The sequence below is a fragment of the Ipomoea triloba genome, chromosome 11 (genome assembly GCF_003576645.1).
Source record: "Ipomoea triloba cultivar NCNSP0323 chromosome 11, ASM357664v1".
NCBI classification, from domain to species: Eukaryota; Viridiplantae; Streptophyta; class Magnoliopsida; order Solanales; family Convolvulaceae; genus Ipomoea; species Ipomoea triloba.
In genome coordinates this window covers 10,857,933-10,884,582 of record NC_044926.1, presented here as the reverse complement: position 1 = coordinate 10,884,582, position 26,650 = coordinate 10,857,933, and the positions used below count along the sequence as shown (strand labels likewise).

The 26,650-nt window shown below is 36.1% G+C and overlaps 4 protein-coding genes across 5 annotated transcripts; all 4 read left to right on the top strand.

The window, feature by feature from the left end:
* Window positions 1–101: 101 nt before the first annotated feature.
* On the top strand, window positions 102–3,750 carry LOC115995902. The gene is made up of 5 exons (XM_031235048.1): window positions 102–733; window positions 907–2,249; window positions 2,711–2,829; window positions 2,899–3,300; window positions 3,403–3,750. Exons 1-5 carry the CDS (start codon window positions 102–104, stop codon window positions 3,748–3,750), a joined length of 2,844 nt encoding a protein of 947 aa, XP_031090908.1.
* Window positions 3,751–10,031: 6,281 nt separating this feature from the next.
* On the top strand, window positions 10,032–11,395 carry LOC115995901. Its single transcript, XM_031235047.1, has 2 exons — window positions 10,032–10,227; window positions 10,416–11,395. The coding sequence occupies exons 1-2, from the start codon at window positions 10,032–10,034 to the stop codon at window positions 11,393–11,395; spliced, it is 1,176 nt and encodes a 391-aa protein (XP_031090907.1).
* Window positions 11,396–13,808: 2,413 nt separating this feature from the next.
* LOC115997139 (MADS-box protein SVP-like) lies at window positions 13,809–25,384 on the top strand. Of its 2 annotated transcripts, none has more exons than XM_031236644.1 (9): window positions 13,809–13,986; window positions 14,209–14,484; window positions 15,430–15,508; window positions 23,453–23,514; window positions 23,649–23,748; window positions 23,853–23,894; window positions 23,999–24,040; window positions 24,359–24,510; window positions 25,352–25,384. In XM_031236644.1, exons 2-9 carry the CDS (start codon window positions 14,303–14,305, stop codon window positions 25,365–25,367), a joined length of 675 nt encoding a protein of 224 aa, XP_031092504.1. In that variant the 5' UTR covers window positions 13,809–13,986; window positions 14,209–14,302; the 3' UTR covers window positions 25,368–25,384. The 2 variants fall into 2 exon arrangements, with proteins under 2 accessions (XP_031092504.1, XP_031092503.1); XM_031236643.1 differs by having other exon boundaries at window positions 13,809–14,085.
* On the top strand, window positions 16,352–17,086 carry LOC115997140 (dynein light chain 1, cytoplasmic-like). Its single transcript, XM_031236645.1, has 2 exons — window positions 16,352–16,632; window positions 16,738–17,086. The coding sequence occupies exons 1-2, from the start codon at window positions 16,453–16,455 to the stop codon at window positions 16,861–16,863; spliced, it is 306 nt and encodes a 101-aa protein (XP_031092505.1). The 5' UTR covers window positions 16,352–16,452; the 3' UTR covers window positions 16,864–17,086.
* Window positions 25,385–26,650: the final 1,266 nt, after the last annotated feature.

Genomic DNA, 26,650 nt, shown 5'->3' with positions numbered 1-26,650 from the left:
GGTTCACGGGGTTTTATGGTTGTCCGAAGCGGCAACGGCGGAGGGAGTCGTGGGACTTATTGAGGTACCTTTCTACTGTGAATTCTCTTCCATGGTTAATTATGGGGGATTTCAATGATTTATTATGGGGGTGGGAGAAGCATGGGCGGGTGTCTCACCCGGGTTGGTTGTTACGGGGGTTTCAAGAGGCGGTTCGGGAGAGTGGTCTGGAGGATATGGGGTTTGAGGGTTGTCAGTTTACATGGGAGCAGGGGAGGGGAACTCAACACTGGGTTCAGGAGAAGTTAGATAGGGTGTTGGTGTCGGGGGCGTGGCGGGATGTTTTTAGGAATGCCCAGGCTTGGTCGTTGGAGGAAAGTTCTAGTGACCATCTTCCTATTTTTCTGAAATTGAATGCGAGGGGGAAGAGGGATTTTAGGAGGTTACCCAGGTTTGAAAATGCATGGGGGAATCACCCTTTGTGCAGGGATGTGGTGAGTGAGTTGTGGTTGAGGGCAGTAGGCGATGATTTGGGTGACCGTTTACGGGATTGTGGGAGGAGAGTTTGGCGGTGGGGTAGAGGGCAGGCAAATAAGGAGGGAAGGGAGTTGGCAGAATGTAAGGAGAGAATGGGGAGGTTGCGTACTGCCAGAGGGGAGGGTGAGATTAGGGAGTTTGGGGAGGTTCAACGACATTATTTGTCGTTAATGCAGAATCAAAGTGATCGTTTTTGTCAGCGGGCAAAAGAGTTGCGGTACTCGAAAGGGGACTGCAATACCAGATTTTTTCATAATTCGATGAAATCTAGGCGGAGGCGAAACACGATTACAGGAGTGAGGGGGGAGGACGGCATTATGGTCACGGATCCGAGGGAGATGGGGAATGTTTTTGTCGATTATTTCTCTAAGCTGTTTCGGGCAAGTGCAGGGGATGGGGGAGGGTGTTACGATGTGTTGAGCGGAGGGTGACAGAGGTTCAGAATGAGGGGCTGCTTCGGCAGGTGACAAGTGAGGAAGTGAGAGGGGCTCTTTTTGCAATGCATCTTGATAAGTCCCCGGGTCCGGATGGTTTGTCACCGGCTTTTTTCCAGCTTCATTGGGATATCTTGGGAGAGGAGGTAGTGTCTTTTTGCAAATCTTTTATTCTTCATGGTCAGTTACCTGTTTCTCTTGGTGAAACCCATATTGCTTTAATCCCAAAATTAAAAAAACCGGAGTTGTTGTCTGATTTTCGCCCGATATCTTTGTGTATGTACCGTATTCTTGCAAAAGTTTTAGCAAACCGTTTTCGAAATGTGTTGGATTTTGTTATCTCCCCTTCTCAGAGTGCTTTTATTCCCGGGAGGTCAATAGTTGAAAATGTGTTAATTGCATATGAATCGACTCATGCTTTAAATCGTTTTCAAGGTAGTGGAGGGGGGTATGGGGTTTTAAAGGTTGATATGAGTAAAGCGTATGACAGGGTAGAATGTGATTTTATGACTACTGCTTTGCTTAATTTGGGTTTTGTGGAGAGATGGGTGGACTTGATGAGGGTATGTGTGTCCTCTGTTAGGTATTGGGTTTTGGTGGAAGGGGTAGAACGTGGTCCTATAGTTCCGACTAGGGGTTTGAGACAGGGGGATCCATTGTCGCCTTGTTTATTTATTGTGGTGGCGGAGTGTTTAAGTTCTATGTTAAGGGAGCAGGAGGAAGTGGGTGCTTTGCACGGGATTAGGGTAGCTAGGGCCGCTCCATCTATTTCGCATCTTTTTTTTGCTGACGATTGTTTGTTTTTTTTCCGGGCAAACAATTTGGAGGCGGGGGTGATTAAGGCTATTTTAATGGAGTATGGGGAGGCTAGTGGTCAGAAGGTGAATTTAGGGAAAACTTCTATTGTCTTTGGGAAAGCGGTTCAAAGGGAGGATAAGGAGGCTGTTTGTGAGGTACTTGGTATTCATGAACAGCGGGGTAGGGGAAATTATTTTGGACTTCCGGGGTTGGTTAGGAGAAATAAAAGGCAAGTTTTGGGGTTTGTGCGTGATAAAGTTCGAGCTAGGGTCTTGCATTGGGGGAATAGATTCCTTTCTAGGGCCGGTCGAGAGGTCTTGTTGAAAACTGTGTTGCAAAGTATCCCAAATTATGCCATGAATGTTTTTCTGTTGCCTAGGACTTTATGTGGGGAGATTGAGAGGATAATGAATGCGTTTTGGTGGGGGTGTGAGCGTAGGAATGGGAAGGGCATTCGTCGGGGGACTTGGAGTGATCTTTGTCAGCCAAAGAAGTATGGGGGTATGGGGTTTCGGTGTGTGAGAGATATGAATATGGCCATGCTAGGAAAACAAGGATGGAAATTTATTAATAACCCTCAAGCCTTGGTAACGAAAGTTTTTAAGGCTAGATATTTTCCTAAATATTCTTTCTTGGAGGCAGGGAGGGGTTCGAATCCTTCATATGTGTGGTCTAGTATTAGGGAGACCCGTGGCATGCTTTGTGAGGGTGTGCGGTGGAGAATAGGGAATGGGAATGGGGTGTGGGTTTGGGGGGATTCTTGGTTGACGGATGCTCAAAATCCAAAAATTATAACTCCTGAACTTGAATATTTAAATAAACCGGTGGTTGCGTCTTTGTTTTGTACGGGTACTACTCAATGGGATTATGATCTTGTACGTGATTTGTTCTATCCGGAGGATGTTCGTAAAATACTGAGTGTACATGTTTCACATTCTAGTCGTGATGATACTCCGTATTAGGTTGGGGAGAGCAATGGGTGTATTCGGTGAAGAATGGTTATAGGAGAGTGAAGGGGTGTAGGGATGGGGCTGGGATGAGAGTTTGGGCAGGGGTTTGGGGACTTGATATTCCACCGAAGGTTAAATGTTTTTTTTGGGCTATGTGTACGAATCGCTTGCCGACTAAGGTTGCTCTATCTGTTAAACAGGTGAGGTGCGATCCTACTTGTGTGTTATGTGGTATAGAGCCAGAAACGATAGTCCATTTGTTTGCGAATTGCCCGTTCTCGAGGGAGTGTTGGAGCGAGGTGGATAGGGGATGGCGGTTTGGGGAGGTGGAGTCCATTGACGAATGGGTTGTGAAGATGTGGGAGGCGTTACCGAAGACGGTTTTGGAGACAGTGGTGGTCGTTTGTTGGGCTTTATGGGAAGGACGAAATGCTGTGGTGTGGAATATGCATACCGTGGAGTCCAGTTCGTTGGTCTTGCGTGCGAAATTATATATTGCAAACTGGAGGGCAGCTAGGCGTAAGGAGGGAGTGCCACGGCTGGGAGGTGAGGATGTAGATCATTTTGAGCACTGGAATCCGCCACTCGGCTTACACTTGAAGGTAAATATTGATGTGGCTTTGGATGAGGGTCGGGGTCAAATGGGGTGTGGTTGGGTGGTTTGAGATGCGGAGTCTTTGGTGGTTGGGGTGGGTATGATGAAGTCTCCGGGTGTTTACTTGGTTCGTGAGGCGGTGGCGATGGGTGCTAGGGAAGCGTTAAGTTGGATTAAGAAAATAGGTTGGCCTCGTATTGTGCTGGAAACTGACGCTCAATTGGTGACGAATGCGGTGCAGAAGGGGTTAAATATTACTCCTTTTGGAGAAATTATTGATGATATTCGGCTTTTACTAGGGAGTATCGAGGATAGTTCCATTACTTTTGTTAGGCGCAGTGCCAACGAGACAGCCCATGTGCTTGCGCGTAAAGCGTTATGTAATAGGGATTTCGCTCTTGTTGAGTTTTTTGACGCTATTCCTCGTTGTATTTCTGCTACTATTGCTATGCATTAATGAAAGTTTAAGGTTTTGTTATAAAAAAAAAAAAAAAGACGGAGATGGCAAATGACAATGGATTTGGGGTCAAACGGGTTGGGGTTAGTATTTATATATGGGCTTTAGAAATTTTTGGGCTATATATTGTTATGGGCCCTCGGTCCGTCAAGAAGATATATATATATATATATATATATATATATATATATATATATATTTTTTTTTTTTTTATTATCAAGGTCCATCAAGATGATGGTGATGATTAATATTATTATTATTGTTATTATTATTATTGTTGTTGTTGTTGTTGTTGTTGTTGTTGTTGTTGTTGTAATCATTACTATATATTATCAGTTTGATTTCTTTTTAGGAAATTTTTTGTATTATTTAAAAGAATTATATTTTTTTAGGGGTATTTATTATGTACTGCCCCTATTATTTGAGTTTTTATGAATATAATATTTTTCCTCATGATGATCATAATAATTAGTGAAGTATTACATTTTGGTTAGTTTTATTACATAAAATTTAATTATTTTAATATCAAAGTCTAATTATAGTTTAGAAGTGAATATAATTTTAAATTAAATGAAATATTTATTAATAGGGTCAAGATCACGTTGTTGTTTATAAAATATTTTATATTCACTTTAATAATTAGGTTAGGTGTTACTTGAGTAGCAACATACATTTAATAGAGTATAATTAATAGTAAAGTAATATTATTTAGTTATTGTTATTTTAGAGATTGTAGTTTATAAGATACAGATTTACAATTAGTTTAAAACATAAATATGGTTAAATATGTTGAAGAATTACATCTTTTTTTTTTTTAGATTGAGAAATAAAACGTTTCAATCTAATCAATTATTTTCTTATTAAGTAACTAAATTATATTGATGTACATATTCGATAGTACTACTAATTTTTGTAAATTGTTAATAATCACTTTTAGATGTTGTTTATGTTTACCTATATAAATTTTAATTGTTTTTATTTATGGATTAAAATTTATATTTACTTAAATTGGATTATATATTTTCCTAAAAAAAATTGGATTATATTTTGGTAACTTCCTTTCAATTTTTTTTAGGAAAATATATAATCCAATTTAAGTAAATATAAATTTTAATCCATAAATAAAAACAATTAAAATTTATAAAGGTAAACATAAACAACATCTAAAAGTGATTATTAACACTTTACAAAAATATTTTGGTAACTTTATTTATTTATTTATTTATTTTTGAAAATTTGGTAACTTTATTTATTTTTTCCTTTTGTGTTAAATATAGGGAATATTGGTGAAGTAGTGTATAATCAAATCAATATTGAAAAAGGTAATAACTAAACATGACATGTTGAAGACAAGTATTTAAGGAAGTATTTAACGATTTATAAATGAATTTGTTAAAAAAAATAAAATTGGTTTGGTTTTGTTTTTTGAATACAACTGATAGTTTCTATTCATGTATACTCCCATATGAGAGAGTCGCTACATGTCATCTGAGCACAAGGTACTTGGTATTTCATATGATATTTAATAACACAACATTTAAAAATATCTACTGATAGAATATTTTGATATTTAATATAAACAATCAGCTAAGGAAAAATACATTCTGCAATGAATTCTGATGATTAATGTTTGATTCATGTTTTTTGTATGGTTACGAGGGTGCATGCAAAACTTTTGTTTGGAAAATATTGTCTGCTGTTATACGTTCGCAAGGTGATATTGTCTTAAATGTTGCTTCGAGTGGTATTATTTCTCTTCTTATGCCTGGTGGTAGAACCGCTCATTCTCGATTTGTCATACCTCTTTAGATTAATGAGGATTCAACATGTAGCATAGTGCAAGGTAGTGATCTTGCGGAGTTAATAATCAAATGCAAGCTAATTATTTGGGAAAAAGCTCCTATGATGTATAAGCACTGCTTTGAAACATTGGATCGAAGTATGAGAGATCTAATGAGGTTTGAAAATGTGTTAAGTGAAAACATAACATTTGGGGGTAAGACAGTTGTTCTTGGTGATTTCTGACAAATTTTACTAGTGATTCCAAAGGGGTCAAGACAAGATATTGTTGGGGCAAACATTAACTCTTCCTATTTGTGGAATAGTTGTAAGGTTCTAAGACTAACTAAGAACTTAAGATTATAGTCAATAGGAGATGTTGATTGTTGTGCACAGATTGAGAATTTTGGAAATTGGATAGTTGATATTGGTGATGGTGAATTTGGTGTGGAAACTGATGGCCATACAAACATATACATAGAGCTGTTGAAACGGGCCGGCGGGCCTTGCCCCGCCAAAGCCCGTTAAAGCCCGCCAAAATACGGGCCTATGGGAGGTCGACTCGCCCCGCCCCGCCTTAAGCCCGCCTAATTTTAAAATTTTAAATTTAAATCTAAATTAATATAAAAAAATGTAATAAGTGTATACTAAAACAATTTGGATATTTTAAACATATATTAATGCATTTGTAAATTTTTAAACACAATAATAACAAATAAATAATCAAATACATAATGTATTAATCTATAAGTAAATAATAAATACTAAATTATTTTGAACTTCATTATATATATATATATATATATATATATATATATATATATATATATATATATATACATATACATATATGTGTCTGTGTGTGTGTGTGTGTATATATATATGTATGTATGTATACATATATATGTGTATATATATATATATATGTGTGTGTGTGTGTGTGTGTGTGTGTGTATATATATATATATATATATATATATATATATATATATTACTATTGCTTTTTATTTTAGTAATTTTTTTATTTGGCGGGCTCCCGTCGGCCCGTCAAGCCCGCCCCGCTAAACCCGAGGGTTAAGTGGGGGTAGGCTAAAAAGCCCGCCAAAATACGGGTTCAAAATATTAAAGCCTGCCCCGCCCTTTTCGCGGGACGAGACGGGCTAACCCGGTGGGCTAAGCCCGTTTTGACGGCCCTACATTCGAAAAGATAATTTGTTACAAATTCAAGGTGATCCTATTGAAGCAATAGTTCAGAGCACATTTCCCATATTTCTTACAAATTCGTGCGATATGTAGTACTTGAATGGTGGGGCTTTATTAGCCCCAATTCTCGATGTAGTCAATTAAGTCAATCAATATATGAGTAATTTGATTCCGATGGATGGGAGAACATATTTTAGTTGTGACTCTGTTTGTCACTCTGATACATGTACAGATTCATTTGCTAGTTGCATACCCATGAATTCTTAAATGGATTGCGATGCTCATGTATTCCTAACCATTCACTTGTTTTTAATTAAGTTGGTTGTCCAGTGATGCTATTGTGAAATATAGATCACTCAATTGGATTGTGTAATAGTACTAAATTGATTATTACTAGATTGGCAGAGCATATTGTTGAAACAGCGATATTGTGTGAAAAAAATGTGGGTACTCATGTGTTAATAGCTAGATTATCAATGAAACCATCAAATTCACGGTTGTCATTTAAGTTTGAAATGAGACAATTCCTACTAATGTTGTCTTATGCAATGACAATAATAGTCAGGGACAAAGTCTGTCTAATGTTGTACTATTTTTAAAGAAACCTGTCTTTATACATGGACAACTTTATGTGGCTCTATCAAGAGTTAACAACCCTAATGGTCTTAAAGTTGTTATTTTTTATGATAATGGAGATTATTCTTATTCTATGTCAAATGTTGTATACTTAGAGGTTTTAAGAATTTGTAACTTTTATATATAATGGAACATTATGATTTTATGTGTAGCCAATAATGTATTTATATATTTTGTAATGAATATGATAATTCACCTTTAACATTGTTTATTCTTTTAATTAATTATTACCGTAATGCTATTATTAAACTAACTATACATCAAAATAAATTATAAATTAACTACAAAGTTGCTTATATTTTAAATTACATTTAATTATATTAATACTTTGTAATAATATAACATTAAATTTATATTTCCAAATTTCAGTTCGTGCATCGCACGGATGTCATACTAGTTATAATATAAAGCAAAAATTTCAGGTGCTTTTGTTCCTTTCTTATACACAAATTTTTAAATTTTTTTTATATAATGGTATCTGAAAAACATTTATGTCGAAGTGTAAAAATTAAAAAAAAACAAGTTAAACAATTAATATAATCACAACTAAATGCTCTGATCCTAGCATTGATATGATCTGAACTACTACAAGATATGAGGCATCAAGAACAAAGGGGTCAGGAGAGGTCTCATGATCTGATCTACTACCAGATATCAGTCATCAAGAACAAAAGGGCCAGGAGAGAGATCTCATGATCTGATCTACTGTCAGATATGAGTCATCAAGAACAAAGGGCCGGGGCCAAGAGAGATCTCATGCTGGGCATTAGATTCTCTCGGATTGGATACATGGAGTTATTTTATTGGATGCTTAGTAGGATAGTGCTTGAGGAGGATGTAGATGGGTTGAAAATTCTCATACTCTCTATATGGTTATAAGAACATAGAAAGTAAAAGAAGGATATTGAAATTTGTGTTATAAAACTTACCGAGAATTTCGGGCGCTTTTGTTCCTTTCTTATAAACAATTTTTTAAAATTTGTTTTATATAATATTACCTGAAAACATTTATTTCGAAGTAAAAAAAAACGCTGATACGCTCTGATCTTAACACTAGTATGCTCTGATCCTAGCTCTGATATGATCTAATCTACTGCCAGATGTGAGTCATCAAGAACAAATGGGGCTAAGAGAGATCTCATGTTATACTGGCCACAAATTGGGCTAAGAGAGATTTCATGCTATACTGGGCTTCCTTGAGAAGGATGGGAATGGGTTGAAAATCCTCATACTCAAGCATCACAATCTAAATTGGGATTGTTTTCTTTTAAGAAAATTTTTAGAAGGCAACTGAATCAAGTTTTACAGAATTTTACAACTAGCTCTGTATGGTTATAAGAACATAGAACCACTAGAGCATTTATAGAATGGTGAGGGAGTACTAGCTCAAATTGAAATTGCTCTAGGGGTGTATTCTTTACCTTCTTTAATCAGCAGGGGATGAACGTACCATCTGACCATCATTGGGTTCAGTTTGAAGCAGCTTTATCCTATATTGTCATTTGAATGATTAGAGCCACCTCTATTCTAGAACACGCATCAAGGAGTTGGATGGTTTATTGTATGTCTTTGATTGATCTTCTGCAAGTTCAATCTACAATGACGATTATAGCTTTTTCAGCTTCGGAATTTGATGTTAGGTGTGATACAATAGTGATAGGGAATACCCATCGGGGATTGGAGCAGTACTACCCATCGGTCTGAGTGTACAGGCAGGCTGGACCGTAGCCCGGCTTAAGCCGACCAGAAGGGCACGGGCAGTTCTTATCCCGATCTTAAGTGGTCAGCCCGTCGGTCTAAGTGTGCAGGCAGGCCGGACCGTAGCCCGGCCTGAGCCGACCAGAAGGGCACGGGCAGTTCTTATCCCGACCTTAAGTGGTCGGCCCGATCACCATGCGTCCATGCATTTCTAGGGTAAGACCTTAAGTGGTCGGCCCGATCACCATGCGTCCATGCATTTCTAGGGTAAGGAACATATCACCCCATGTGTACGGTCCTAACCTCACTCGACTAGAGCCCGATGCATGCGCTCCACGTGCCCACCGTGCTTGGAGCCCGGAACTTATCCCCTAAACCATGCTATAAATACAACATTAAATGCATGAGTGAAGGACTTTTGGCTATACTTTATAAATGAATAAATTTCATATTTCCTTTTTATATATAAAATGTAATAACATAAATAATTTTTTATAACATAGCATAATTATAATATTTTAAATCTTTAGTCCGTACATCGCACGAGTAATATACTAGTTAACCTAAAAAAATCTAGAGTTTGTACAATTTAGGGTTATTTCACTCAAAACGATGTTGTTTTGAGTGAAATAACCCGTTTAAAAAAAAAGAACAATAGCTAATTGGCCGACTAGACAGCCTAGTCGGTGTTTAGAAGGTCTAGTCGTCGCCTAGGAGGCCTATGCGGTGCTTAGACGGCCTAGTCGGTTGCCTAGCCGGCCACCCGCCTAAACCACAATTTAAGGTGATACGCTAGGCGGTAGACTGACACCTAGCGACTAGGTGGCGATTAATCGTCGCCTAGACGGGATTTTTGCAACAATGAGAAATAGTTAAAATCAGTAGTCTTACAACATAAGTCTACCTAGTATATATAAGTTCAAGCCAACAACACAAGATTGGGTATTGAAATCTTCTTGTTATTGATGGATGATCTATCGGCCAAAGAATCATGGCAACTCCTTGCTCTGGCCCGCAATGTCGTCGCTGAACCGTGGTCCCTACCTGAATCCAAAGCTCTTAGGGATGAAGAGATTGACGAAGAAGAACTTCAAGCATCGCTCCAAATCCTGAAAAACAACTCCCAGCCAGTGGTAACATCTGATCCTCTTCTCTTAGAGGGTACAACCTCCGTACCTACGACTAGATTGCCTTCTTTTTCTGTTAATATTCCTAGGTTTCGTAGCTCTCATATTCCGTTTGTTGGTACCATATCTACTGTGGCTGGCTCTGTTCCTTTACTTACATCCTTGTCTGTTTAACATTCTGAATCTGTTCCAGTTTGCGTGTCTGAATCTGTTCCGATCTAGTGTCTGCTCCGTATGTGCCGTCTCTGTTTGTGTCTGAACCTGTTCCAGATATTTCTATCACCCAGTTCAGCGAGTTTCACATTCATGATGTTGCCCAGTTTGTCGATCAACCGAGTGAACCTGTTTTAGGGTCTGGGCTGTCCATACCTGTGTCAGTTAATGTGTCTGCTCCCAGTGTCTCTGTTTCTGGTGTTTCCTTTGCAGGTACTAAATTTGTTCCAAAACTGACTGCTCAATCTTCGAAGGGTAAAAATCTGATTTCCTCCTCGAGCAAAAGGAAACTGGATGATTCTGATGAAGTGATGTTTGTGTCTGAAACCCGAGCCCGGAAAAAATCTACTCCTCCAGTTTCGGTGAGAATGACTCGGTCAAGAGCTGCTTCGGTGCCTCCGAAGTCTGCCCCTAAATCTGCTCCATCTACTTCTTCCAAGAAGTCAAAATCCAAAACTTTTCAACCAGTGTTGCTACATTCGGGATTAGCTGAAGACTGGAAAACTAATTGGGATAGATCTCTTTTGTTTGAAAGGAACATTGTCGAGGATGATCTCATTACACATTGCAATATTCTATCTCTTCTTCGGGATCACAATCTTTTGCATACTGTTCAGAACATTGGTCCTTACTCACCATGGCTCGTTCCCGAGTTCTATACAAATTTACAGGAGGATGCAGATGCTTTGGGTTCTACTGACTATCATGAGGTTTTTATTCGCAACAAGTGGTATTCCATCACACCACCTACTATCAACAAGTATCTAAATCGTTCCTCGTCCGATCATTCGGTTTCTATGAGTCTCAACTCTCTGGCAGGTACACTCACTCACAATCGGGTTGTTGTTTGGCCTAAAACTGGTCTTCAGTCTCAACACTTAACAGCAGTATATTCTGTTCTCTTGCGATTGGCCGCTACTAACTGGTTACCATCTGTCAATGCCAATTTAGTATACGAAAAGATGGGGTTTCTTCTCTACAAAATTTGAAATAAGCTAGCCGTTGATCTTGGCTCAGTTATATTCTCACATATGATGTCTTTTACCAAGAGGAAGAAGGAGGCCAAGGTTCATCTTCCGTACCCGAGTCTCATTTACGGCGTTCTAACTGCTCAAGGTTTTATCCCGTATAATCATGAATCTATTTTGGAAAATGAGTATTTTTATCAGTTTGATCTGCGTCTGGCTCAGGGCCATCATCATGATGATCGTGCTACGCTCACTGCCTCAACTCCAGCTTCGGGATCTTCCACGGCTACGCCCTCAGTTCCTATGCCTCCTCCAACGCTGATTATGCACCGACAGATGGCCAGCTCTACTGAATCTTCTCTGGAACTCCTTAGGACGTCAATTGCTGTGCAACAGGATGCTGCTGCTGGTTTAAAGAGCACACTACTTGAGCATTACCGTGAAATTGCACGCTTGGAGGCTAGACACGCTGCAATTCTTGCATCTCAAGCTCGTTCTGTTGCTTCTGCTGGTTCTGCTTCTGATTCTGATCTAGATGGGGATGATTCTGACTCTAGTTCTCCGGCAACCCATTAGATGTTTGCCCTTTGTCACTTATTTGCTAAAACAGGGGGAGAAATTGCTAAACGTAGGGGGAGTAATGTTTGTGGTGATTTTTTGTTGGTTGGTTTGTTTGATGGGTTTTTGGACTGCTCTACTGGTGAACTTTTGTCGGGACTACTTTTGGTAATAATTTCGTTCGTTCTTGCTTATTATCTTTGATTCGCACTTTACACACTTTATCTCAGTTGTTATCTAAGCATGGTTTATGGTTAATATATTGGGTTTTCCTATATATATTGGCTTTATTTTTTCGTATGGTTGGATATATCTCTTCTGTGTTATGTGGGCTGCCTTGTTATGATCTGTCAAAGCTGAAAAAGGGTATTGATTTTCAAGAATGATCTTATGGAATAATGAGCTTTGAAATATGTCTTGTTTTTTCTAGGCTTTGTTTGTAAAACAAATATACATGTGGCTTATTATAATAAAATGTGTTTGTTATCTTTGTTTGGCCCAAGGTATATTTTTCTGTTAGGTTTTGTCAAATAATTACCAAAGAGGGAGTTTGTAAGTGCACAAATGATGCACATTAAAATTGGCTTAATTATTTGACAAACATTAGGTTAGTTTATTTTATAATAAGTTAGGTTGACGTTTTCAATGCTCATTATGCTCCTGGATCCTAACAAAGTCTATTTTGTTTTATCAAGTCTTATGGGTTTGTTTTAAATGAGTGGACATTATCTGTTCAAGGGAGAATATTAAACTAATGGTTGGGAAAGTTGGTTACGTGACTTACTATATAAAGGAAGGATTATGAAGCTTCATTTGGCAACTTTACAAGTGAGATTTTCGAGATCTATTAAGCTAAAGAGTTTCCTAACACTGCTCCAGCAGAATCTGTGTTCTTTCTACTTGGTTCCTTGTTCATGATCTAGTGCTGATTCAGCGTGTTGAGGCTGCACGAATCCAATCACTTGAAGATGTTTTGAAGATTGTTTGATGAATGTTGATGTAGTAGGTTTTGGACCTTGTGTATGTTTAGCATTTCATCTCCCTGTAATCTTGGCAAACATTTAGTGGATTGGGTTGGCATGGTTGCCCCACAGACGTAGGAGATTTGGCTCCGAACTGCGTAATCATTTGCTGTGTCCTGGTTTTACTTTCTTTATCTTTTATCTTTTTATGTTTAAATCAAACTAATTAAAGGATAAGATAATCTATTCTAAAATTAAGTAGAACCTTAAAGTTTCGTACATTCAAGATCCACGATTACAATTTCAGAAGGGTAAATATCCCTATTCAGAATGCTCTAGTGATAGCCCCCTCTTTTGTTTTTAACAATAAAATCACTAGATTTCTTTTAAGTGTAATTAAACACTTGAGTTTGACATTTTAGTGCTTTTAAACCCAATAGCCCGTTATCCAACTAGAATAATCAATCATTAGTGTTCTGATGAGAAATTCGACGAAAATTTCAGTGAACGACATTTGTTGGTTGACATTGAAGAAAAGGGAGATCGGTCCGGGTCATCCACGATTAGCGGTTCGATTTTTTTTCTTTTTAATAGTGGTGGCAAACAATGATCAGAGCAGTCAATGGCGGTTAGTAATGGTCAACGGCTTTTACCAAATTGATTACAAATACATAAAAATTATTTGACTCATTTTGAGAAGTTTAAAATTTATAATTACATTTTTTAAATATTCATATCGTATAAAGTTTAATGAACTATTTGGCCCTACCCCAAATTAGAAAATATTTTCATGGCCTAACTTGTTCGAATATACATGGAAAATTGAAACATTTTCTCTCTCTCTCTTTTTTTTCCTTGGTTATAAATAGTAAGACTTTCCCTTTACTGAACCACATTTCTGGGAAACTATTGCTCTTTCCACTTTCTCTGCCCCTCTCTCTTCTATTATTCTACTTTTGGAGAGAGAGAGAGAGAGAGAAGCAGCAGCAAGTTCCAAAACAAGGAATTTTATTTTTTATTTGCAGAGAAGCATCGCCTTCCTCACTCCCAAAAATCCCATACCCACCAATCCAAGAACAAGAAAAACTGGAGGTCTTCATTCCTGATTATTGACCACAATACAATTTTTTCTGGGGGTTTCCGCCAGATCTAAACTGAGAACTTCCCATCATAGGGTTTCTCCAAGCCACTGTATTTTTGTCTGCTATATTTAGCTAAAAACAATAGTTTATTACATCAACTAACTGTTTTGGTGCTGGGAAGCGTGTTTTTATGTAGTGTTTGTGTGTTTGTGTCTCTCTCGCTAATTTGCAGTTTGAGGAAATGAAGCTGAGGTTGTAAGAAGTGAAGGGAAAGTTGGTTTAATTTAATTTTGGTTTGTGGATTGAGATCTAATAAGCACTTGATCATGACTCGGAGGAAAATAAAGATAAAGAAGATCGACAACATTGCAACCAGGCAGGTAACATTCTCTAAGAGGAGAAGAGGGCTTTTCAAGAAAGCTGAAGAGCTTGCCGTCCTTTGCGACGCCGACGTCGCCCTCATCGTCTTCTCCTCCGCCGGCAAGCTTTTCGATTTCGCTAGCTCTAGGTACGTCCACCCACTACTTCACTCTCCAGTTTAATTTACGGCGCTGTTTCCTCGGAAACTCGATTCCCAGTCTTTATTTTTGTGTAGTGTACACCCTCGAGCCAAAAGACGCTGTATTATGTATGTCTCGTATGTACTGAGAAATGATAGGTATTGGGTACTCTGATAACTTTATTCCATCCCGTTCTGTCCAACACCTATCATCTTTCAGTACACACCAGACATATAATACAATGATAGTATGTCGTGTTGAGAACATATTTGAATTGGTCGGTGTCTGTGTTTCTTTCTTAGGTGTTTTCTCGTCAGATTTCTTGCTCTGACCCAGTTACCATTTATGTTAATTTGATTTCCAACTTTCTTCTTAATAAATTAGTTTTCTCAAGTACCTGGTATTACTACTAGATTCCGATTCTGCATAAACTCCAGAAAATCAATGGCCCAGATTTCATAGTACTATACCTAGTTACTTCCTTGTCATATCAGTCATCTATCTCAGATCACCTTTTAATTTGATGGATAGACAAGAAGGTTCATTATAATTCCCTAGACTATGTTTAGATTCCACCCACAATCTCCCTTTAATTTATGTTTTGGTTTAGTTTACAGTTCATCGGATGCAGTTTCTGGGCAATATTTTGATGTTAACTTCAAACCTAGATAGTAGCTTTCAATCTGAATCGAATAATACACGTATGTTGTTGATGTGTATATAGATATAGCCTTTAATATAAACCAATAATGAAATTATACGTTTAGAATATCTTTAATTGGTCGGTGGTGCGTATAAATTTTATTGTGGAATTATAAGGTTATAGTTCTTCGATCTTTAACATATTGGTATAAATTGATAGTGAAATTATGAATTTATGAAATGGGTATTGGTATATGTGTGCAGAATGCACATTTTACTGAGGTGTGATCTTAATTATGTTTTTATGGCAGCATGAAGCATATCCTTCAAAAATATGTATCTCATTCAAGTAACATCCACAAGTACCCATCGCCTCTTCAATTTCTGCAGGTATCATTTACTGTGTACCGTACCATTTGCATTAATATATGATCATCATATATAACTGTATTAGTTATTTCATTAATGTTTAATTAGCACAAGATTAAGGTTATATGATGAAAATGTATTACAATATATATAATAAAGCAAACATCTTTGTAATTTATACCGACATCTCATCTAATAATAATACATACTTTACTTGTATTCTATTTGAGAAATAGGATGAATATCACTTCTTGAATTTTTATATATATACTAACATTGTAAAAAAAAATTTCATTTGATATGATCATGACTCATGCCGGTACTTTTGAAAGGATTGCCGCCATCTGTCTTTCTTTATGTGAGACATAAATTTACATAGATTATATATATGTGACTGATATGATGAATTTCGCCTCTTGAATCTATACACATCAACTTGGGTTAAAACATAAAAATAATGTATAACCGTTCATGACTCATGCATGTTGATAGTTTCGAAAATATATATACATGTTGATCTTTCATAGCTTGCTTCATGTTACTTATACTCTATGAGGTATATGATAAATATTATGGAGTACTTCTTAAATCTATATATACACACATCAACTTGGGTTAAAATAAGAACAAAAATTTACAACAGTTCATGACTCATGCGGGTAGCTAGTTTTGTAAAGAGTCAATTCCTTTTTTGGTCCTAGACTTATGGTGGCAAAGAAAATTTTAGTCCTCTATACAAAAATCGGACACTTAATGGACATAGTTATTGTGACGGGGACAATTTTAGTCCTCCGTCTGTATTCTCCGTTAGATGACCGTTTGAGAAGGGGCAATTATGTCATTTCACGGTAACCTTCGTCTGTATCCTCCCCTGCCCCTCTGTGTTCTCGCCGCCTTACCCACTCTTCCTCCCCCAACTTCGCCCTCTCTATTCTCACAAATCCCAATCTCCCACAAAAACAAATATGAGCGAAGATTCCAAGAGAAATGATGGCGGAGCTCTCGTGGCCAAGCCGCCCGCCGCCGACAATCGGAAATCTGCATCCCTTCCGGCGTCTTCTATTACCGTGTCCAAGAAAATCATCATCAAAAGTGCCGATATGAAGGACGATATGCAGAAAGAGGCCGTCGACATCGCTATTGCAGTAAGTAATTTCCTCTTTTCTCTCCATCAATTTCTTTATTATTATTAAATTCATCAGTTATATATTGTTCTTATTGGCGTAATATGTATGTGAGTGAACGTGCAGGCATTTGAGAAGAACAGCGTGGAGAAGGATGTAGCTGAGCATATAAAGAAGGAGTTCGATATGAAGCATGGCCCAATTTACCCGACTGCCATGGCTGCCAGACTCGGGTCAACCACACAAACCTGAAGGATCGACTCCAAACCCTAGAGAGCTATTGGTGAATCGTCCTCCTCTGTAAGAAGTGTATCAAATTTGTCAATTCCGCACAAATATGCACCTACTGCTTTGAGGAAACCGTGAACTTGGACTATTTCACATGCGGCCGCTGCAAAAGGTGTATCCCCTCTTTAACATCCACCAATTTGGGTTGCTTTGTTAGAATATAATTTTTTGGGTGATTTTTATAAAATTTTTTTTTTAATTATTGAGAAAAGGAAAAGAATTTCTGCTATGATAGACAGATAGAGTTGTTGAATCTTTCTTTGGATTTATCCTACTTTTCTTTCAATTATTCCTCCAATTTATAAAGCACTATATCTTGTTCTGTTGATTGGAGCTGAAAATTTCTCATTTCAATTGCTTTTTAGTATGCAGATTCTTTTGTCTTGTAACAGAGGCAGCAAGGAATCATTTGAACTGTTATTTGTGTTTGACTGAAAGCTATTTTTATTAGGTTAAAAGCTTAGGTTTCAGCTGATGGTCTGAGAATTTTAGAATTTGTTCTGGGCTTTGGTTTTGAATTATTGACAAAGAGAATGGGTTACATATGTGAATTCTGCGAGGAGCAGACATCTATTGTATATTGTCGGTCTGATGCAGCCAGCTTGTGTTTATACTATCGTGAGATGACATAATTGTCCCCTCTCAAACGGTCATCTAACGGAGAATACAGACGGAGGACTAAAATTGTCCCCGTCACAATAACTATGTCCATTAAGTGTCCGATTTTTTTATAGAGGACTAAAATTGTCTTTGCCACTATAAGTCTAGGACTAAAAAAGGAATTGACTCTTTTGTAAATATATATATATATATATATATATATATATATATATATATATATATATATATATATAAATTTGCAAACGTTCATGAATCATGACTTGTGCGGATAGTTTTTGAAAGATATGTATATCTTGATCTTTCTTTCTTCGCATAAGACATAAATTTACTTATACTCAATGTGAGACATATGATGAATATTATGGACTACTTCTTGATTAGATCTATATATACATATGAATTTGGGTACAAACAAATTCTATTAAATCATATGAATTTGTGTAATAAAAAAAATAATAATAAAAGTTAATTACGACCGTTCATGAGTCATGCATAATTTTGTAAAGATATATATATATATATATATACTCAAATGTGGTCGTGCCTTCCCGTGCGGTCGATGCAGTATACACTACTAGTGTTAATAAAATACATCACTAGTGATAGGAAATGCACAACAATAAAAATGCATAAAAATACCACATAACTCTCTTGTCCCTAATTGTGCATTTCCGAACACTGCGTGGTATATATTTGCATACCTTGTGGTGTGCTTTTTGGTGATGCATACATAATAGTGCATATTTAATTTGTGTTGTGCATTTTCTAACATTGAGTAGTGTATTTTGTTAACACTAGTGGTGTAAATCGCTTCGACCGCACGGGAAGACGTGACCACACTTAAACTCTATCTATCTCTCTCTCTTTCTCTCTCTCTCTCTCTCTCTCTCTCTCTCTCTCTATATATATATATATATATATATATATATATATATATATATATATATTGATCTTACTTTATTCATGTAAGACAATAAGACATAATTTTACTTATATTCTATGTGCGACATATGATGAATATTACTTCTTAAATCTATGTATACATATGAATTTGGGTAAAAAAAAAAAAAAATCACAACTGTTCATGACTCACACAAAGTAGTTTTGGAAAGATATATTTCTTGATCTTTCTTTCTTCACGTGAGACATAATTTTACCTATACACTATGTGAGACATATGATGAATATCACTTCTTAAATCTATATATACATTTATATCAACTTGTGTAAAAATAAAAACAAAATTTTGTAATTGGTTCATGACTCATGCTAATACTTTTAAAATGATACATCTTGATCTTTTCTTTCTTCACGTAATAAGAAATAATATTACTTATACTCTATGTGAGACATATGACGATATCACTTTTTGAATCTATATGTACATATCAACTTGGATTAAAAAAAAAAAAGTAAATATTGCAACCGTTCATGACTTATATATCCTAATAGTTTTGAAAATATCATGATCAATTTTTCATGTGATGAGACATAATTTTACTTACACTATATTCAGAGTATTAATCCATACTTTTTTTTCCAGGAATATTATTCCATAATTAAATCTATATATATATATATATATATATATATATATATAAAATAAAAATTATTTTTACTGTTCATGACTTATGCTAATACATTTGGAAAGGTAAATCTTGAATTTTTTTTTCAGGTGATGAAACATAATTTTACTCATACTTGATGTGAGACACATGTTAAATATTACCTTGTACTTTATATATATATATATATATATATATATATATATATATATATATATATATATATAATTAAATTTATAAATTTACAATAACCTTTCATAACTCATACATATAGTTTTGAAAAGATATATATCTTGATCTTTCTTTATTCATGTGATTTATCTCATTCAAGTAACATCAAAGAAGAACCCACCTCTTGAATTTCTGCAGGTATCATTTACTGTGTGCCATATATTTGCAGTAATATATGATCATCATAACATTAATCCATTAACGATTAATTAGCACAAGATTAAGCCTATATGATGAAAATGTATTAAAATATAATAAAGCAAGCATCTTTGTAATTTATACCAACTTAACACATATATATTTTACTTGTATTCTATTTGAGACATATGATGAATACCACTTCTTAAATTTAATTTGTATATACACACTAACACCCCAAAAAAATTTGCAGATAATATGATCATGACTCATGCAAGTAATTTTGCAAAGATATATATCTTGATATTTCTTTCTTTATGTAAGACAATTCTACCTATACTCTATATGTGAGACGTATGATGATGAATGCCACTTTTTTCTTTTTCTTTTTGAGAATGTCACTTTTTTCTTTTATATATATATATATATATATATATATATATATATATATATATATATAAACGTGGGTAAAAAATAAAAATAAAAGTTTTTCAACCGTTCATTACTCATGGGATGAGACATAATTTTACTTATACTTATTGGTAGGCATATGATGAATATCACTTTTTGAATCTATATATGCACATCAACTAGGATAAAAGAATTTTTTTTAATTACAATAATTCATGATTCATGCTAATAGTTTCGAAAGATATATCTTGATCTTTCTTTCTTCATCTAATGAGACATAACATTACTTATACTCTATGTGAGACATATAATGAATATCACATTTTGAATCTATATATACATATCAACCTGGGTAAAAATAAAAACAAAAGTTTGCAACGGTTCATGATGAGAGCGTTATATTGTATTGAATAATAATCAAACTTTTACCGAGTCTAGGAAAGAGTATATATATACATAGGAGAAGTATAGAGAGAATAGACTACTGAATCACAACATGACTCTAATACATAGAGTCCAAATACTCCCCTCAAACACAGGGTAGACTAGCAATCTGTAGTTTGTCTCTAAGGAAAACAAATCGAGGTCCAGGGAGTGCTTCGGTGAAGATTTCTTCTAATTGATCCTTAGTGGAAATAAAGTGAACCTGAATATCCCCTGCAACAACTTTGTCTCGAACAAAGTGATAATCAATCTCCACATGCTTTGACCGAGCATGAAAAATGAAATAGGCACACATGTAGGCAGTGTCAAGATTATCACACCACAACTTAGGAACAAAGACACCAGTAACACAAAGTTCACAGAGAAGCGAAATAACCCAGGTAACCTCAGCACACACGTCGGCTAGGGCCTTGTACTCAGTAGATGACCGAGCAACTGTTATCTGCTTCTTGCAGACCCATGAGACCAGTTTCGACCCAAGAAACACAGCAAAACCACTTGTAGACTTGCGATCCTCTAGGCAGCCAGCCCAGTTAGAATCAGAGAACGCATGCAACTCCCTAGAAGATGAAGACCGAATACGAAGACCAAAGGAGAGAGTACCTTTAACATACTGCAAGACCCGTTTTAGTTGCTCCCAGTGATGAACTATAGGAGCATGCATGTGCTGACAGAGCGGGTTGACCACAAAGGAGAGATCAGGCCGTGTAACAGTAAGATATTGTAAAGCCCTAGCAAGACTCTTGTACCTGGTAGGATCATCATAGGGATCGGCCTGGACAACAGCAGACCTGGTCAAAGAAATCGGAGTGACCAAGGGCTTGCAATCAGACATACCTACACGTTTAAGGATGTCAACCATGTAACGCTGCTGAGAAAGCAATAACCCATCACCACACTTCACAGTCTTAATACCGAGAAAAAAACCAAGCTCTCCAAGGTCCCTAATCTTAAAAGCAGCTTTCAACTTCATCAACAAGGATGATACAGAAGCTTGATCACTACCCATAACAAGGATATCATCAACATACACCAATACAAACATAAAATCAGAACCCACAGGGTAGTGAAAAAGGGACACATCAGTTTTATAGGCAACAAATCCCACAGAAAGCAGAAAGTTATGTACGCGAGTAAACCAAGCTCGGGGTTCCTGCTTCAGGCTGTACAAGGAACGCTTCAATAAACTAGGGTTAACTCTTCAATAATCACTTTCGCGCGTCCTATGTAATCGGCAACGGACAGATCGCCTTGCCGGAGTCCATGGAGCTGGCCGGTCAGATTGAGCACCTGAGCGTGCGTAGAGGAAGCCAGGGCCTGAGTCACAGCCTCCCACAACAGCCGACTGGTACAACACCGAACGGCAAGAGGCATTACGACACCCAACGGCAAGAGGCATTACCTCGTCAGACAGCGAGGAAATCAACATAGAGAATAAGGCTTGGTCCTGACGACGCCATGCAAGATAAGCCGGATTAGGCGCCGGTAATCCACCGGCAGACAACGCGGGTAGAGTAGCAGCCGAAGTGGGAATAGTGTCATCAACATACCCCATAAGGTCGTGACCAACGAGAAACAGCACAACCTGTGTTCTCTAGAACAAAAAATTCCGATAGGTGAGCTTGATACTGATGAAGTGATGAACAAAAAACTCCGATAAAAATAAATAAACATAAAAATTTTCAATTATTCATGACTCTGATCTTCTAATACTCTTGGAAAGATATATCTTGATTTTTCTTTCTTCATGTTGTGAGACATAATTTTACTTATACTCTATGTGAGACATAAGATGATATCACTTTTCGAATATATATATATATATATATCAACTTGGATAAAAAATAAAATAAAATTTCACTATACAACGGTTCATAACTCATGTGTGGGTAATTTTGGAATGATACCTATCTTGATCTTTCTTTCTTCTTGTGATGAGAATTTTTTTTTTTACTTATAATCTATGTGAGACATATGATAAGTATCATCACTATTTGGATCTGTATATACTAAACATTTCAACATGGGTAAAAAGTAAAAAGAAAAATTTGTAAACATTTATTACTCGTGGTAAGGCTAAATTTTACTTATACTCTATGTAAGGCATATGCTGAATATATCACTTCTTTAATCTATATATACATATCAACTTGGGTAAAAAAAATGGTAACCGTACCGTTCATGACGCATGCTAATACTTTCAAAAAGATATATCTATCTTGACCTTTCTTTATTCATGCGATGAGACAAAATTTTACTTATACTCTATTTGAGATACATGATGATATCACTTTTTGAATCTATATATACTAATATACATATCAACTTGGATTTAATATATATATATATATATATATATATATATATATATAACCATTCATGACTTGTGTTAATACTTTTAAAATATATATATCTTAATTGATTTTTGTTTGAAAGCAAATATGTATCTTGATATTTCTTTCTTCATGCATATAAGACATGATTTTACTTGCACTCTAGGCTAGACATATATATTATGAATTTTGACCATTGAATCTAAAAAAAAAATTGTAATCATTCATGACTCACGTTAATACTTTTAGAAAGTTATATATAATCTTAATCTTTCTTTCATGTGAGACATAATTTTACTTATACTCCATTAAGACAATGCTGAATTTCACCTTTTGGATCGATCTATCTATCTATATATATACACATATACATTGGTATTTAAAATAAAAAAAAAATGTAAAAATACAACTTTTAATGACTCATGCTGGTAATTTTAGACAGATAAATATCTTGATCTTTCTTTTTTTTCTGTGGGACATAGTTTTACATATACTCTATGCGGGACATATTATGAATATCGCTATATCTTCTTGAGTCTATACATACATATTAGCATGACTCATATTGGTACTTTCTTCATGTGAGATTAGATTAAGCAATCGTTTCATGACTCATGTCAGTAGTTTCTTCATGTGAGATTAGATATTTTTTTTTCTTTTTTATTGTTTCCAATAAATTGAGCATGAATATGAAAGCTTGATAGAATAATATGTGATAGATGTGTATCCAATTCCATATATGTATGAGATGATTACTTAGCTTATAACCATCAACTGTCTGTTAACATAAAACTATTTTCTTTTTTTTAGCAAGAGAATAGCCTTAAAGTGAGATTAAGCAAGGAGATTTCTGACAAGACTCGTGAGCTTAGGTAACAAGTGGAAATTTTAATTTTTTTTTAATTTTTTTTATTTTTTTTGTAAATAAACTTTTACAGTATCCAAGCAAGTAGGTAGAACCCTAGAAATGGTTATGCATGAACTAATAAAAAGCTGCATAAAACAGGCGGATCAGCGGTGAAGACCTTGAAGGATTAAGTTTAGAGGAACTAGAAGAACTGGAGCAAAAGCTTGAAGTTGGATTAAACCGTGTGTCTGAGACCAAGGTACCTTAGCTTGAATCATCATCTGATCTCTATCTTTGCTTTCCCTCAATCCCTTTTGATTTTGAAGTTAGTAATTCTTCAATTCTTCAATTTTTTGGTTCCAGGATAAACAGTTGAGGAATGAGATTGCTACCCTTCAATACAAGGTATAGTCTGCACAGTAAAATCAATACATAGTGCCAATTAAGTTAGGGCTTAATTAATGATCTTCTATTTCTGATCTGCTGTTCCTGGCCGTTTGTCTTTGCAGGGTGCTGAGCTCATGGAAGAAAATAATTGGTTGAAACAACGAGTAATCTCTTCTCTCTTCTAACAATTTTTTTTTAAAAATTTTTTATGACAATGAAAATTCAAAACAACTATCCGATGGTGTGACTGAGTAAATATACATGCTTAGCTTGTAACCCTACCTGATAAAGGTCTAGAGGGAGGTAAACCAGCTCAAACAAAAAAGAAGACCAATAAATTGCTGGCATTGAGAGTTCGAACTTTGTGGTTACGAGTCAATAGTCGGACCAACTTGTGCTCTTATGGGCTACACTTATAACGTAACTTCTGGTAATCAATCTAGCTAGCAGCTAAAGGAGATTATTGTTGTCATAAAACACAGGTTGCAAATGACAGACAAAACAGGCGGATTGCTCCTGACATGGATCGCATGATCCTAGATGAAGGTCAGACATCTGAGTCCATGACCAATAATAGCACCACCCAGCCGCCTCTACAGGCTGCACACTGCTCAGATACATTGCTGAAACTCGGGTGAGCTTTAATTTAGTAGTTTACTCTACCCTTTTCTGCAGTAATACATACATACACACACATATATATATATAGTTATAATCTAGACGCGTCTTAACGTGCGGTCAGTGCGGCCGCACCACTATGTATACGTGTATTCCGCACCGGCCGTACGGGAAGGCACGGTCACATTTGAATAGAAATATATATATATATGCTCACCATAGTTGCAGCTTCTTGAGGAAACTTGTACTATGTTTAGCATGAATCCTATTCCTCAGTAGTCTGATCTACCCTAGCCTTTCACTGGCTGAATTCTCACTGCAGATTAAGCTTTCCATTCATTTATCTGTTGATTTCTTGAGGATACCATTGTCTTTTACATTTATTTAAAAGAAAAAACACTATATAGCATATAAAGTAACCATAACTACTGTCGAAAGCTTTGGCGTATTTAAAATGATCATTTTGTGGTATTAGTTTCAGTGGGTTAGCTCCCTATTTGAGTTGGGTTAAAGTGAGTTCAAGTTTTGCTAAGTGAGATGTTTTATTTGATATATTATATGCAAAAAATAGATAATAGTTGAATGGAAAATTAATTTTCAAAGTGTAGGTTAGGAAAAATGAGTTTGGGCTTGTAAGTAACCTTTATTCTACGTTAGAAAATGGTGTATGTGGCTTACACTACACTAGCTAGTATATATACTACTCTCTTTTTAAAGGAATTATAATTGCATAGTTTAGAGATTGTCTTGGGAAAGTGGCAACCCTCGACTGAGTCACTTGTTCAATTTGTAGATAAATATAATCCTTATGGCCATGGGAAATAATTAATTAATATATACTTTGCATATTTGATCAGGCTACCCTTTCACTAGCTAGCTGAACAAGACCATCAGAAATAATGCATGCCCAGGAATTGAAGCTGGAGAGTATATGTATAAGGTTGCCTCATGTCTGGTAGTGGTGCTGTATGAACCTCTGATCTGAATTGAAACATCTGATCTGATCTGCGTGTATGTGAATTGTGATGCTACGCAAATAATTAATTGTAGTTGCTCTATCTGCACACTTTTTGGTGTTGCGTTGACGTACTTATATCAGGTTGTAATCCATCACTGCATATATATATATATATATATATAAAGAATTGTGTTCTGGTGCTGTGGGCAGTCCCAGGTGCGGCAGTGGGGTTGGATTTGCGCCGTTAGTTTTAATTTCGAAATTGATCTTAGTGGTTGATGTTTAATATGGAAGGTATAGTTATTTTGTTTGAATTTCGCGCATTGAGGGGTAAATTAGTAAAACAAAAAAAAACAAAAAAAAAATATCCGTTCTTACTCTCGTCTTCTCCACAACGTCTTCACAACAGTTTGCGTTTCATCTTCTGCAATCGACGAATTTCGTAGAACAAAGCAACCGGAGCAAGCACAGCAATGGCATTTGAAGAGATGTACACCAACTAGACCAAACTCAGCAACCGACGGCAGCTGTAAAAGGTAAATTTCATTTATTTCGAAGTGATTAGACTAGGGTTTAAGATTAATTAGATTTCTATATTTAAAACCTTATGTGCGTAATTAAAACTTGTAGTTGCATAGATGAATAGTTTAAGGTGTGTGGGTTAACCTATCACTTGCATTAGAGTGCAAAGTGTGAAATCACACCGTAATGTACGTGTTGTAACGCTTAAGGTGCGTACTTAAACCTTTCTGGTGCGTAGATGAAGTGGTTAATGTGTGTGCTTAAACTGTGCACTGTAAATTTCATTTATTTTGAAGTGATTCGCCTAGGGTTTAAGATTATGTGCACTGGCCTTTAAGTGCGTGCGCATATTTAAAACCCTAGGTTCGTACTTAAACCTTTTAACTGCGTAGATGAAGTGTGTAAGGTGCGTGGGCGAACCTATTACTTGTATTAGAGTTCGAAGTGTGAAATCACATTTTAGAGTCGCAGTTGTAAGGCTTCAGGTGCGTATCTCTACCTATTAGGTGCATAGATGAAATTTAAGGTGCGTGATTAAATATTTGCATTGTGCATTAGAGTCGAAGTGTGAAATCACATCTTAGGTGCGCAGTTGTAACGCTTGAGGTGCGTACTTATACCTTTTAGGTGCGTATAATTTTAAGTGTGTAAACTCATGTGTTTCTTATGCAATGTA